The sequence below is a fragment of the Somniosus microcephalus genome, chromosome 1, assembly GCF_052327205.1.
Source record: "Somniosus microcephalus isolate GS21.2 chromosome 1, FLI_Smic_1.0, whole genome shotgun sequence".
NCBI classification, from domain to species: Eukaryota; Metazoa; Chordata; class Chondrichthyes; order Squaliformes; family Somniosidae; genus Somniosus; species Somniosus microcephalus.
Window position 1 is genome coordinate 64,560,640 of NC_140987.1, and position 15,354 is coordinate 64,575,993.

Here is a 15,354-nt window from a genome sequence, read left to right on the forward strand (position 1 = left end):
TTTCACCATTTACAAAATATTCTGTTTTTTTATTCTTCCTACCAAAGTGAATAACCTCACATTTCCCCACATTATACTCCATCTGCCACCTTATTGCCCACTCACTTAACCTGTCTATATCCCTTTGCAGGCTCTTTGTATCCTCCTCACAGCTCACTTTTTCACTTAGCTTTGTATCGTCAGCAAACTTGGATACATTGCACTTGATCCCTTCATCTAAGTCATTAATAAAGATTGGGCCAGAAATTTGCGGCCAAAGGCGTGAGTGCGCTCGGGGTACTCACGCATCTGGCCGTTGGAAATGCCGGCGTTCAGCATGAACAGCGCATGCGGGGAACGCCGGCATTTCCAGACCTTGAGCGCGTGCGACTGCACAGGCAGCGCTTGCGCAGTGAACTTCGTAGATTTCATTCATGAAATCCGTGAGGGTAAGTCCTCAGAAGTTACACTTGAAAAAAGCAAGTGTAAAGTGGTTCATTGGCTGCGGAGGAAGAAACATTTTATCGTGGAGCTTCTGAAATGCAATATTTTTGTTTGGGAAAGGGAGGGAAGTTATTTTAAGAAATTTTAAGTAAGTTTTAAAGTTAAAATTTTTTTTTTTTAAAAGGGTTTTCAGAACGGTAGGTAGAAGGAGCAATTGTGGCTGTGTGAATGGAATGTGAGAATGAGTTATGTATGTATGTCCACATATATTCCTTTACATATATGTATGTATGTTTTATATTCCTTTACTAATGTGTATGAATGTATGTTTTTAATTATGATTTTCAAATAAGTTACTTTCTCTGAAAGTCATAATTAAATAATACATTCATACACATAAGTAAAGGAATATATACATAACACGCAAAGGAATATATACAGACATACATACTTTCAGAAGCTCCACGATAAGAAATATCTTCCTCCGCAGCCTCTGGAGCAACTGTACCCATGCTTTTTTCATGTGTAAGTTGTAAGGACTTGACCTCACTGAAAGCAGTAATGAAAGCGGCGAATTATACTGCGCACGCGCTGCCTGTGCAGTCGCACGCGTTCTGCCTCTGAACCCCTTCGTTCAGAGGACAGGAAATGCCGGTTTTCCCCAAAAGCACTGTGCATGCTGAAAACTGGCATTTCATCCGGCCAGATGCGTAAGTACCCCGACCGTACTCGCGCAGTTGGAAGGGAATTACTGGGCCAACATTTTACATGTCAATAAAATGAAAAATTTAACAATTGCACGACTTGCCCCCTCGCATCTGTGACTGAGGGTCCAAGGAGGTGCATTGCGCAAGAGGTCATCATCGTACGTATCCTCACACTGTTCCCTTTGGGGAACTGTATGAAGTGGTGGAAGGATTTATGGCCGTGATTAACGCTCATTCCGTGACCGTAACCATCTTTGAACCAACCATTAGGGTGGTTAGTCCTATGGCGGGAGGGTTTTACGGGCTCCCACAACCCATCTGAGGTGGGGGGGGGCCACCAACACCCACGGACGCAAGTATCCCGCTGGATGTCCACCCAGAATTTAAAGTTGGAACTCCGACTCCACTTGCCGGGACTGTCTGGAGTGGGGTTCAAAATCCTACTCCTTCTGGCCCAGCGGCGGGGATGCTTACTGCTACGCAAAAGGCCCACTCCGCACAAAAGGTGACACCCATATGTTTCCTGTGCCTTTTCCCTCCCCGTGACTGGAGCCCTATGCTGCCATTTCACGTTGCTAATCGGATTGGGCCTTTGTCATAGCGGTAGGATCCCCGCCGCTGGGCCAGATCAGGGTAGGGTTTCGAACCCCGCTCCAGACAGTCCCGGCAAGTGGAGTCGGAGCTCCGGCTCTAAATTCTGGGTTGACATCCAGTGGGATATTTGCGTCCGTGGGTGTGGGTGGCCCCCCCTCCTTGTATAGCTTGTGGGAGCCCGTAAAACCCTCCCGCCATAGGACTAACCGCCCTAATGCCTGGTTCAAAGATGGTTACGGTCACGGAATGAGCGTTAATCATGGCCATAAATCCTTCCACCACTTCATACAGTTCCCCAAAGGGAACAGTGTGAAGACACGTATGACGACGACATTGCTAAATAAATAAATGGAATTAAAAAAATTCTTTTAGGGCTTTTAAAAGTCTTTAAATTGCTTTAATTCTGTTTAAAACTACTTCAGATTACTCAAAATAATGTAAACATTTTAAAAAGTTTATAAAAGTTACCAAAATCTTCAAAAAACTTCCAAAAACCTATTTAAACTGCTGCTTTGCATGTAAAAAAGCAAAGCAGCTTGACAGAAACATTGGGGGCGTGTCCAGTGAAACTGAGACCTCAAGGGGCGTGTCTCACTTGCACTGCACGCTCCTGGCTTCGTGCTGGCTGCACTCCTGGGCGGCGTGACGTCATACGCTGCCCGGGATTCTTCTTCTGGAAACACCAATTCCAGGCGTCCCTGGAGCTGATCGGCAGTAGCGCGGGGTAAGTGCAGAAACGGGGCTGCAAGCCCCGTTCACCAATTTCTGGCCCATTGTAAATAGCTGAGGCCCCAGCACTGATCCTTGTGGCACCCCACTAATTACAGCTTGCAAATCTGGAAATTACGCGTTTATCCCTACTCTCTGTTTTCTGTCTCTTAACCAATCCTTTAACCATGCTAACACCTTAACTCCAATCCCATGTGCCCTTATCTTGCTCAATAACCTTTTATGTGGCACCTTATTGAATGCCTTTTGGAAATCCAAACATACTACATCCACCGGTTCCCCTTTATCTACCCTGCTAGCATTGCTCTTTTTGATGCTGAAGAGATCCTTCATAACATTACCCATCTCTGACCCTGCCTCAGCCCATCTGCTGCTAAAAACCTCATTCATGCTTTTGTTACCTCCAGACTCGACTATTTCAATACTCTTCCGGCCAGCCTCCCATCTTCCGTCCTCCATTACTTAAGCTCATTCAAAACTCTACTTGCTTGTATCCTAACTCGCACCAAGTTTGACTCATCCATCACCCATCACCCCTGTGCTTGCCGACTGACCTATATCAGCCCCCGGTCCAAAATTCTCAACCTCGTAATCAAATCCCTCCATGGCCTCACTTCTTCCTATATCTCTGTAACCTCCTACCTCCCTACAACCCAAAGAGAACTCTGTGTTTCTCCAACACTTTGTTTTTGTGCAGCCCCACTTCCTTTGCCCCATCATTGGTGGCCATATGTTTAGCCGCCTAGGCCCGAAGCTCTGGAATTCCCTCCCTAAAACTTTGCACCTCTCTCTCCTTCTTTAAGATGCTCCTTAAAACGCACCTCTTTGGCCAAGCTTTTGGTTACCTGTCCTAATATCTCTTTCTTTTGCTCTTGGTATCAATTTTTGTCTGATTACACTCCTGTGAAGCGCATTGGGACATTTTACTACATTAAAGGCGCTAGAGAAACACAAGTCATTGTTAGTGCGATCCTGCTACAGGAAATTCACCAAAGGAAGGTGGTTGTAATTGAGACTGCAGACCACCCTCCAGTAAAAGCACAGGTGCCAGCTGAATGGAGGGCAGTCTCAGTCTCAGACTGTGCAGTCACCCAGGTCTCTTGTACCAGATTGCAAGTCGGAGAGGGTGTGTCGCTATCAAGGGGAAGGTGAGTGTGTTCCTCACATTTCTTTGTAGAGCCCACCAAGCATGGCACAAACCTAAGTTGGGAACCACCAGATCCTCTGGGAGGCACCAATGCAAGCACTGCCCACACCCATTGCTCTTTTGCACACACTCGAATTGTGTCTGAGCTGTATGGCACATCTGGCATCACAAAAATAATTTGAACACCTTCCACTGAGTAGGCCGTTAAAATTGCGTCAGGGTCTTATGTACGTCATAGGACCCCGATCTGCATAGATTCATGAGGCTCCTGTCTGAATCAGGCAGGTGACTGGGCTGCCCATGAAAACGCCGAAGGCAATATGGTAGTTGGCGGGGATAGGCAGTAATCACCGCTGCGATTTTAACCCTGTTACCGGCCTATTTCCGCCGGGAGGAGGTAGTTAAAATCATCCCTTATCGCCTCTACTCCTGGCTGCCATTATTCTCTCTGCAGCCTGCTATCATTTCTTTCTTCAGTGTTTGTCTTTATCGCCTGCTCTCCATTGTACTGACTTTTTCTCCTGATCGCATTGGCGTTCTCCAGCTGTGCAGCACACACTGCTTCAAGCAGCCTGACTGCTGTATGACAACATGTGATTAAAAACACTGATGGCAGCATTTATTACCTGTCGCTCATTGCCCTTGACTTGCTTGCTAGGCACCTCAGAGGAAAGTTAAGAGTCAACCATGGTGGTGTGGGACTGGAGTCACATATAGGCCAGACCAGGAACGGGCTGCAAGTTTCCTTCCCTAAAGGACATTAGTGAACCAGATGTTTTTTTTTGACAATCCAGCAGCTTCATGGTCACTTCAACTGATATAAGCTTTTTATTTCCAGATTTTTAAAACTGAATTCACATTCTCTGGATTATTAGTCCAGTAACATAACTGCTATGCTACCGTACAAAGATAAGAAGAAAGACTAAAGAGTCAAAACATTACTTAGCTTAAACTTTCCTGCAAGTACATGAATACCAAGCAAATGTGTGGTGTCAGGTGTCACTGGATAAGGTGGTGGTCAGACTCCATCTGGAGTACTGTATACAGTTCTGGTCGCCTCATCATAAGGCTATTGTAGCCCTTCAGAGGGTCAGAGGGCACCAACAAAGATGATTCTGGATATCAGGAACTTAAAGTTAGGGAAAGGCTAATGAATCTGAATTTGTTTTCTTTGGAGAAGAGGAGATTGAAAGATTCAAGATTCTGAAGTGGAATGATGAAAATGATCCCGGCAAATTGTTCCCTGTGGTGAAGGGTTCAAATCCTCGGAGACACAAGTTAAAATTAGGAAGTTACAAGTAAAAAAGAAAAGAAGGACTTGCATTTAGATAGCGCCTTTCACAACCTCAGGATGTCCCAAAGCACTTTACAGCCACTGAAGTACTTTTGAAGTGTAGTCAGCGTTGTAATGTATGAAACGCAGCAGCCAATTTGCGCACAGCAAGCTCCCATTAACAGCACTGTGATAATGACCAGATTTAGTGATGTTGATTGAGGGATAACTATTGGCCAGGACACTGGGGATAACTCCCCTGATCTTCTTCAAAATAGTGCCATGGGATCTTTTACGTCCACCTTAGAGAGCAGACGGGGCCTCGGTTTAACGTCTCATCCAAAAGACAGCACCTCCGACAGTGCAGCACCCCCTCAGTGAAGGGATAATTACTAGTCCTAGCCCTTTTCGGGCTACCCCAGATCAGGCGTATTCCCCAGACGTTCACCTTCAACTAAAGTTAAAGATAGCCGAATTCTATAAGACGCTTAATTGGGTCTAAAGGTTGGATGATCAGCCATGATCTCATTAAATGGCGGAGCAGGCTTGAGGGGCTGAATGGCCTACCCCTGCTCCTATCTTCTATGTATGATTCTATGACTATCTCTCCCTAAAGGAAAGGAACGACGTGAAGATGTTGCCGTCCTCCGGATAGCACTTTTAGTAAGTTTAACTAGACTGTAACCTTCCGGATATTATGAGGGTTCGGAATACCCCCCAGAATTCAGCAACTCCTCACAAAAGAGTGTACAGAAATTTAGTTTGCGAGATTGATACAGAAATACTACTTGAGACAATTCTAAAAATATATAGGCCTAGAAATTCAGTTGTTAGCGCCAGCCGCTAGCGCCTTAGGAGGAGGAGAAGTGGGGCGCTAAGCGGCTAGCGCCCGGGCGCGGCACGATCTGCGCCTCTCGCAAACTTCACTCAAGATTTAGCGGCGGCGTAAAACCGCAGCGCCCGCTCAGCTGCGCGTGCAGATCCTGACGTCATTTCATGGTGCAACGCCCTTGGTGCGCCCCGAACCGGAACTTCAATGACGCCGCCCTTCTGTGCGCCTGGCGCCCCCAGCGACTGGTAGAGGGGAACGGTTCCCAGTCACTGCGGGGCGCGGGGGGCGCTAATTAAAGGGGACTCCTCCTGCAGTATAAGTGGCAGCCATTTTGTTCCACTCCTTCTTTGTGAGAGACGGATATTTGGAGAGAGACAAAGGGAGAGAGCTTTCTGCTTTGACTCAGCGCTCACACAGGTACTTCTGGCTTCAGGCCAGAGCTTTGCACTTGGATTTAACTTTCAGTGCCATAGCCTTGAGTCGCCACATATAATGGGGGCTGCCATGGGTGGAAACGTTGGCTTACTGCATTGCATTCAAAGGGCTCAGAGACGCCGTGCGAGAGTGCCAGTCATGGCCAGACGGAGAAGGGCCAACAGGCCTCGGCACAGGAGGCCTTACCCACCCAGGGTATACCGCCAGCAGTTCTCATATCTGAACATGTCTGAGGAGCAGTGTGTTCGGAGGCTGCGATTCAGAAGGGAGGTGGTCACTGAGATCTGCCACCTGCTTCGCAGAGATCTGCAGCCACAGCTGAGGAGCAGGACGTCTCTGTCGGTGGCAGTGAAGGTGACGGTGGCTCTCAACTTCTATGCCACCGACTCCTTCCAATCCGCTACTGGGGACATTGCCAACATCTCCCAGTTTGCGGTACATTGCTGCATCCGCCAGGTGACCAATGCCCTTTTCAGAAGGAGACGTCAGTTCATCTCCTTCCCCATGACCCTGGACAAGCAGCAAGAGTGTGCAATGGGATTTGCAGTATTAGCGGGCTTCCCCATGGTCCATGGTGCCATTGACTGCATGCATGTGGCTTTGTGGGCACCTCTACAGAATGCCGAGGATTACCGCAACTGGAAGGGCTACCATTCGCTCAACGTCCAGTTGGTGTGTGACCACAGGCAGCTCATACTAGCTGTCAATGCCCGCTTTCCAGGCAGCAGCCACGATGCCTTCATCCTGCGCCAGACTTCTGTGGCAGACATTTTCGAAGCCCAGGCTCACCCACGAGGATGGCTTCTCGGGGACAAAGGCTATCCTTTTTGCACCTGGCTGATGACCCCACTCCGTGCGCCCAGCACCCCTGCTGAAGAGCGATACAATGACAGCCATCAAGCAACCAGGAACATCATTGAGCACACAATCGGCGTGCTCAAGCAACGGTTCCACTGTCTGGATCGTTCCAGGGGAGCCCTACAGTACTCGCCTGAGCGAGTCTCCCATTTCGTTGTAGTGTGCTGCATGCTGCACAACCTGGCTATCCTCAGGACTCAGCCACTACCAGCGGACATTGGAAGACCACTAGAGGAGGAGGAGGAGGAGGACCAGCACGGGAGGGAGGCAGAAAGTACAAGGGCCGTCCGTCGGCGGCTTATTGCAACTCGGTTCTAGGCCCTCTCTCAGGGAATGGCTTGTGCCAATGAAACAAGATGAATGTAGCCACTCCACAAGCCCTCAGCCGGTCAAGGCAACAAAGATTTCCAAAAGCAAACATGGACAATGCGATTAAAGAAACTTTTTTACTGTGCAAACTCTGTGCCCTTTCTGCATGACAAACGAATTCAGAGAAGCCCCCCAAAAAACAGTCAGAGACATAACTGGCTCTCCCACCCTTCAGAAAATGAAAAAAGCAGTTAAACAAAAATGACCATGATCCTCGGCCTTTATAAAAAACAAACACAACAGTCTGGGCCTCCATATAACAAAAATCACAGCAGTCTCGGCCTTCATATATCAACAAACACAACAGTCTGTGCCTTCATATATCAAAAAGCACGACAGTCTGGGCCTTCATATATCAAAAAACACAACTGTCTCGGCCTTCATATATAAAAAAAACCTTCTCAGCCTCATATATAAAAAAAACATTTGGCTACACCTTCTACTTTTTCCCCTGCGAGGGTGATCTGCCTCGCTTCCGCGAGTGGCCCCTTCCCGCCCTGCAGCTCCTCCTCAATGGGACCCCAGTGGTTGCAGCAAGGGTGGGTGAAGGCTGCTGAGGGTCAGATGGTGAGACGGCAGATGTCCTTGGGGGTCGGCCTGGACCAGCTCTGGGCCTGGAGGGGCCGGCTGCTGACTGCTCCAACTCTGCTTGGGTGGCAGCAGTCTGTCCTACAGGTGGTGGCAGCTGCAATGGAGGAGTGACAGTGTTCGCTGCAGGAATGCTGCCAACCTGACAGAGCACAGGCACTCCCTGGTCGACTGATACACTGGCACTCGCACGGGCCAGCACTGCAGCATGTGCAGCAATCTGCTGAAACACAGACTGCTGGGCTGCTGCGGCGCGGCGAGGGCCCCGTCGATGCCTGGCCGATCCAGCGAGGGTGGCAGCAGTTAGTGCCCGTGTGGCCCTGGTCTGTGTCTGCATGAGACCAGCCAATGAATGCACGGCACGACTGAGCACTTGGCTGGAAGCCGCCTGTAATGCAGCGAAGTACCGCTGACTCCTAGCCTGTGCTGCCACGAAGTCCTGCAGACTCCTGGCCTGTGCTGCCCCGAATTCCTGTACACTCCTTGCCAGTGACTCTATGGAGTCAGGCATCCTTGCCACTGCAGCCATGAGCTCAGTGTGCCTGCGCTCAGCCTGGGTGCCCATTTCAGCAAGGAGCCGCACCTCCTCCGCGCTCACCATAGCAGGACTCGAGGCCAGACTCTCCCTCCGGGGAGAAGGCCACCGAGCTTCCCCACCCCTCCCGCATTGCTGCAGCCCGCTGGGCCCGGAGCTTCACTCTCCTCAGACCCTTCCCCCCTGCTCCCCTCCAGGGAAGACATGTCCCCATCATGGCCATGGGCTGCCTTGGCTGAGGGTGTCACTGATGGGCCGGCTTCCTCTTCCTCCTCCTCGATTTCAGAATCAGACACATTGCCAGCTTGAGGGCTCGCCTCCTCACCTGGCGATTCACCATCTGAAAGCAGGGAGGCACAAGAGTTGCTTTAGAGTGAGGACAGGGCAGCAGCGAGGGAGGCATGAGTGCTGCTATGCACTGCATTGGTTCGATAGTGGCAAAGGATGCTGGTGTGAGGCGCAAGTAGAAAGAGAGAGGTCAAAGAGGTGGTGACCTTACCATTGGTGCCCAGAACAGGGTCGGCATCTCCACTGGCGACGGGGCCAATCAACTGGCCTGCCATAATGCGCTCCACACGCTGCTCCAGGTCGCTGAGCTGCTTGAGGTCTGGACGGCCTCCTCCGGTCTGTCGCTGCTGCCTGCGGTTGTGGGCCAGCTTGCCCTGCAAGAGAAAGTACGGCCTCTAAGTACAGTGTGAAGCCCTGATCTTGCCTGCACTGCCTCCCATGGTGGAATAGCCCTGACAGTGTGAAGCCCTGATCTTGCCTGCACTGCCTCCCATGGTGGAATAGCCCTGACAGTGTGAAGCCCTCATCTTGCCTGCACTGCCTCCCATGGTGGAATAGCCCTGACAGTATGAAGCCCTCATCTTGCCTGCACTGCCTCCCATGGTGGAATAGCCCTGATAGTGTGAAGCCCTCATCTTGCCTGCACTGCCTCCCATGGTGGAATAGCCCTGACAGTGTGAAGCCCTCATCTTGCCTGCACTACCTCCCATGGTGGAATAGCCCTGACAGTGTGAAGCCCTCATCTTGCCTGCACTGCCTCCCATGGTGGAATAGCCCTGACAGTGTGAAGCCCTCATCTTGCCTGCACTGCCTCCCATGGTGGAATAGCCCTGACAGTGTCTAAAGTGCTGAATGTGCAAGTGATTTTCATGAGAGTCCCATAGCTGCTGGATGAGGGCTGGGCATTGGGGCTTTCAGGTCCCTTTGGCCATAAAGTGAGGTGCACATGCAGGGATGAGGAGGATACTGGAAAGGGTACTCACCCTGACAACCCGAGTGAGGTCGTTGAACTTTTTTCTGCATTGCACAGGAGTCCTGCCAACCATGCTGTTGGAGGTCACCCTGTTTGCCACCTCCCTCCAGGCTTTTCTATACTCGCTGGGCAGCGGCCTCCTGCCACTATCAGGGAAGAGGACAAGCCACCTGCGCTCCACTGCGCCAACCAGTACCTTCAGGGCACCCTCGCTGAAGCGCTGCACGCGCTCCCTAGCCTTCTCCATAGTCGTGGGCGTTGAACTGTTGAAGCAGCTATGTTCAGGCCTTGATTCAGGGCTGCAGTGTGCAGGGCGTTTCAGCCAAACAAATCCACCCTCCCCCTTTAATAGCTGACCAGCGCCAGTGTGTCTGCCTTCAATCAGCAACTCGCCGCACCTGTGCTGCGCCCGCCCTCGGTGGTTGCGCCCCAGCTCGCCGGCTTAGCGCCTAATGATAGTCGTGCATTGCCTGCTTTAGCGCAGCAGCAACCTCTTGGGGCGATGCAACTGAATATCGGCGAAGGTAGCGCTAAGTTGCGCTGGGCGCTAAATTAAGCGAACGCCTGGCTGTAGCGCCCCAAACGTGGCTATGCTGAATTTCTAGGCCATAGATTTATTTAAGAGCTGACATACAGTTAACAGCTTGTGAGTCAATCGCAACTTTAACAGTTCAAAAACAAATAGCTTACACTTCTTATCCTCAGAGACACTTATTCTCAAATCTTAACTTCGTACATTTTTACATTTCTTATTCTTAATTCTAATCCAGAATATCCACCAAAATCAAATTCAAAGTACCTTGATCCCCGAGACTCGGAGTTAAAAATTTACAGAGTGTGCCTCTGAAGTTGAGAGAATCGCTTTGCCCCTTTCCAGTGATTTCTGACTGTCTATCTGAAAAGCTCTATTTTTATATCTTTTTTTAGTTGTTTATCCTTTGATGTTTTCTGCTGATGTAAGCTAATTAGCTCTAGTCATCTTCCTGTTGACTTTTTTTCTATTCTTACTGTCAATTTAGCTGCTGCATGCATAATTATGTCTCTACCTTTAGGTGTTCCAAAAACTTATCATATAAAATTGTTATTACAGATTTATCTCTTTGATACCATTCTTATCGAAGGCCTTCCATTCAATTCTAAAACCACCTTAACTGGTTACAACCACAGACTCCTGTCTCCATGGTGTTCCAAGCTCAATACAAAAACCATGTGATTGCTTGGTGCATCTATTGAAGTCATATCTTCAAAGTGTTCTGTTGGTATCATATTTACAACATGTAAATTAAAGACACTTCAACTAGGGTGTTTGTTTTCCAAGCCATCTTAGTTGGTTATATTATATCATGTTTCCTGTTTCATTTGATGTTACTTTTACAAAGGCACATGGTTTTTTAATATTCTGTGTTCCTGTTCGAAGTGTTAGTTTTTAACACTTTACTTGGGTCATTCCATTGTGTTTCTCCCAAACTCCAGACCTTCTGGAAGCGCCAAACTGCTATTTCCATAGGGCCATTGTTTTAGTATTTTTAACCAATTCCCATTTCAAAAGCTTGTGTGTTAACACTTTTGTGTTATCAAACCATCCCATCTTAGAAGCCATTATGCACAGCTTGTGTTGTTGAGGCTTTAGATTTTTAAACCCGGTATATCATGTATTAATAAAATCAGAATTTTGTTCATATGATGGTGTATTTTTCTGAAATATGGCTTATTCATTCACATCAGTACTGCACCGGAGTGTTAGCCTAGATTTATGTGCTCAAGTCTCTGGAGTGGGACTTGAACCCACAACTTTCTGACTAAAGTAAGAAGGGAAGTCAAGTGAAATGTTTTCACCCAAGGGGTAATGTTATTGAATAAACTAACAGAGAAGGACACTGAAATGGACAATATACATGGGGGTCAAGAGATGATTAGATGAGTTTCCAGAGAGAGTAAAGATTGAGGGACGTGGGAAAAAGTCGGTTGGTGGGATTGGATATGGGGAGGAGGTGAATAGGTGGGATTGGATAGGGGGAGAAGGTCAGTAAGTGGGATTGGATAGGGGGAGAAGGTCAGTAGGTAGGATTGGATATGGGGAGAAGGTCAGTAAGTGGGATTGGATATGGGGAGAAGGTCAGTAAGTGGGATTGGATATGGGGAGAAGGCCAGTAAGTGGGATTGGATAGGGGGAGAAGGCCAGTAGGTAGGATTGGATATGGGGAGGAGGCCAGTAGGTGGGATTGGATATGGGGAGAAGGTCAGTAGGTGGGATTGGATATGGGGAGGAGGTCAGTAGGTGGGATTGGATATGGGGAGGAGGCCAGTAGGTGGGATTGGATATGGGGAGGAGGTCAGTAGGTGGGATTGGATATGGGGAGAAGGCCAGTAGGTGGGATTGGATAGGGGGAGAAGGTCAGTACGTGGGATTGGATATGGGGAGGAGGTCAGTAGGTGGGATTGGATAGAGGGAGAAGGTCAGTAGGTGGGATTGGATATGGGGAGAAGGTCAGTAGGTGGGTTTGGATAGGGGGAGAAGGTCAGTAGATGGGATTGGATATGGGGAGAAGGTCAGTTGGTGGGATTTAGGGATATGGGGAGAAGGTCGGTAGGTGGGATTTAGGGATATGGGGAGAAGGTCAGTAGGTGGGATTGGATATGGGGAGAAGGTCAGTAGGTGGGATTCAGGGATATGGGGAGAAGGTTAGTAGGTGGGATTGGATATGGGGAGAAGGTCAGTAGGTGGGATTCAGGGATATGGGGAGAAGGTTAGTAGGTGGGATTCAGGGATATGGGGAGAAGGTCAGTAGGTGGGATTCAGGGATATGGGGAGAAGGTTAGTAGGTGGGATTCAGGGATATAGGGAGAAGGTCAGTAGGTGGGATTCAGGGATATGGGGAGGTCGGTAGGTGGGATTCAGGGATATGGGGAGAAGGTTAGTAGGTGGGATTGGATATGGGGAGAAGGTCAGTAGGTGGGATTCAGGGATATGGGGAGAAGGTCAGTAGGTGGGATTCAGGGATATGGGGAGAAGGTTAGTAGGTGGGATTGGATATGGGGAGAAGGTCAGTAGGTGGGATTCAGGGATATGGGGAGAAGGTCAGTAGGTGGGATTCAGGGATATAGGGAGAAGGTCAGTAGGTGGGATTCAGGGATATGGGGAGGTCGGTAGGTGGGATTCAGGGATATGGGGAGGTCGGTAGGTGGGATTCAGGGATATAGGGAGAAGGTCAGTAGGTGGGATTCAGGGATATAGGGAGGTTGGTAGGTGGGATTCAGGGATATGGGGGGAAGGTGGGTGAGTAGGGTTCATCTCAGAAAAATAAATAAATTTGTTGCACCTAATGGCCTTTTACTGTTCCTATAAACACCACTGTTATTCTGCTTTAGTAAATAAGATGCATGAATTGTGTCCTGGCGTCACTTAGTTTCATATATCTTTCATATAAATGGAATTGTTTTTACTGCTGTTCGAGGGAACATACTTGGGAGAAATGTCCTGTGAGTTTATTCTATTATTAATAACTAATAATGTATGCTATTGGACCTTTTCAATTGCCAGCCTTTATAAACTGTTGACATATGGTTAAATGTTAATGAGTGATTGATAATCAATTGAATTGCTATAAACTTAGATGTGAAAAGAGAAGAGTTTCTGGTCAAGAAGGTCACTTTCAGATCGTTGAAAGCTATGCCACTTCCTTTCCAAATGGCAGGAGAATTGTTGAAGAGGTGAGTACACTTTATTCTCTGTATTCTTATTATTTTCTGTGAGGTAATCTTGTATTTGTCCTTTCTATATGAATGTGTCATCTTATGATAAAATCTACAGCTTCTTAGGTCAGGGGTGTCCAACTGTTAGCTCACCCCTTAATCTTCTCACCTCTAGTGAAAAAAGTCCAAAGTCCTTCTTTGTAACTGTATCCATTTATCCTTGGTAACATCCTAGTGTATCTATGTTACACCTTTTCCATTGCTTTTATATCCTTCTTATAATGGGATGCCCAAAACTGCATACAGTACTCCCAATGCAACCTAAGTTCTTCTACAAGTTCCACAAGTCTCTTGTGTTGTTTTATTCTAAGATTCTGTTTGCAGAGTTTTACCCGGCACGAGTGCCTTAGGTGATCTGTAAAGCAAGGTGTCTCCTGGAAAAGAGATATTGGGACTTTCTGGATTTTGGATAACTGACTATTCAAATTTATAAAGGAACTGTCACCCATATACAAAGTGAACCATTCAGATAGAAGTTTGAATTATAGGAAATAAAGAATTTGCATTTATATCGCACCTTTTACATCCTCAGCTTGTCTCACAGCTTCACAGCCAATGAAGTATAATCAATATGAGGAAACATGGCAGCTAACTTGTGATGTAATAAAACTCACTACACACTTGGTTTGAGCATAAAGCAAGGCTTTAATCAACCTGTTTCAGAACATGGAGGTCTAGTTGTACTTCACTAGTTCCTTGTCTTACAAAATGTCCCTGGTAGGCTGGGCCCATGCCCGAGTATTTATACTCCTTGGACGGCGCCACCAGCTGGCCGTCCAGCGTTATTTCATAAGTAGTTTCTTGATGATGAGATTTATAACAACTTGCACACAGCAAGACCCCACTAACAGCAACAATGTAACTGACCAAATAATCTAGCATTAGTTGTGGGATGAATGGAGGCTAGGACTGTGGGAGAGCCCTGATGCGCTATCAATTACTCAAAAGACTGAGGTTAAGCGAGTAACTAACAGGCTTTTATTAACAAGAGAATGAAGGTGTGCCTCGAGTGGTTGACCAGTCCAGAATACAGAGGGACTGTGGAGCAGTCACCTTTATACCTGGACTCGTGGGAGGAGTCAGCCGAGGCATGTACAGACATGTACACAGTGGAATAAAAACACCCACACAGGCAGGTATAACAGTGGTTTACCACATTCACCCCTTGTTTAAAAATGAGTCCGGCGGGGTGAAGTGTATTAAAAGTTTGTGTATTGGAGTCTCTCCGGAGGTCTTGTCTGCCGCTGTGATCGACGTGGCGACGGCAGGGGTAGTGAAGCTTCCGGCGTCGAGTCCCGCGTAGGCTGGGGCACTGGTGTGTAGTCCTCGTGGGTGTCGAGCGGGTCGCGGGGCCCAGGCGTGCTGTCTGCTGGGGTTGGATATTGGATCGTGGGGGAGGGTGGTAGTGGGTAGTGGGTTACTGGGGCCCCCGAGGGTGCGAGGTCTCGTATGGAGACTGTGTCCTCCCGCCCGTCCGGGTACGCAATGTAAGCATACTGGGGGTTGGCATGGAGGAGGTCGACCCTCTCGACCAGGGGGTCCATTTTATGGGTCCTCACGTGTCTTCTCAGTAGGACCGGCCCTGGGGACGTCAGCCATGGCGGTAGCGATGTCCCCGATGTGGACTTCCTTGGGAAGACAAACATTTTCTCATGAGGGGTGGCGTTAGTGGCAGTGCAGAGCAGTGACCGAATAGAGTGGAGCGCATCAGGGAGCACATCCTGCCAGCGGGAGGTCGGAAGGCCCCTAGACTTTAAGGCTAGCAGGGCGGCCTTCCAAACTGTCGCATTCTCTCTTTCCACCTGTCCGTTCCCCCGGGGGTTGCAACTGGTGGTCCTGCTTGTGGCAAT

At 48.5% G+C, this 15,354-nt stretch overlaps 1 protein-coding gene across 1 annotated transcript in view; it reads left to right on the top strand.

Moving 5' to 3' along the window:
• LOC147124143 (paladin-like) overlaps nucleotides 1–15,354 on the top strand; it is a 168,899-nt gene that overhangs the window by 27,100 nt on the left and 126,445 nt on the right. The window contains exon 6 of the mRNA XM_085982787.1: nucleotides 13,366–13,462. Coding sequence (XP_085838913.1) covers nucleotides 13,366–13,462 — 97 coding nt within the window. The remainder of the gene's footprint in view (nucleotides 1–13,365; nucleotides 13,463–15,354) is intronic.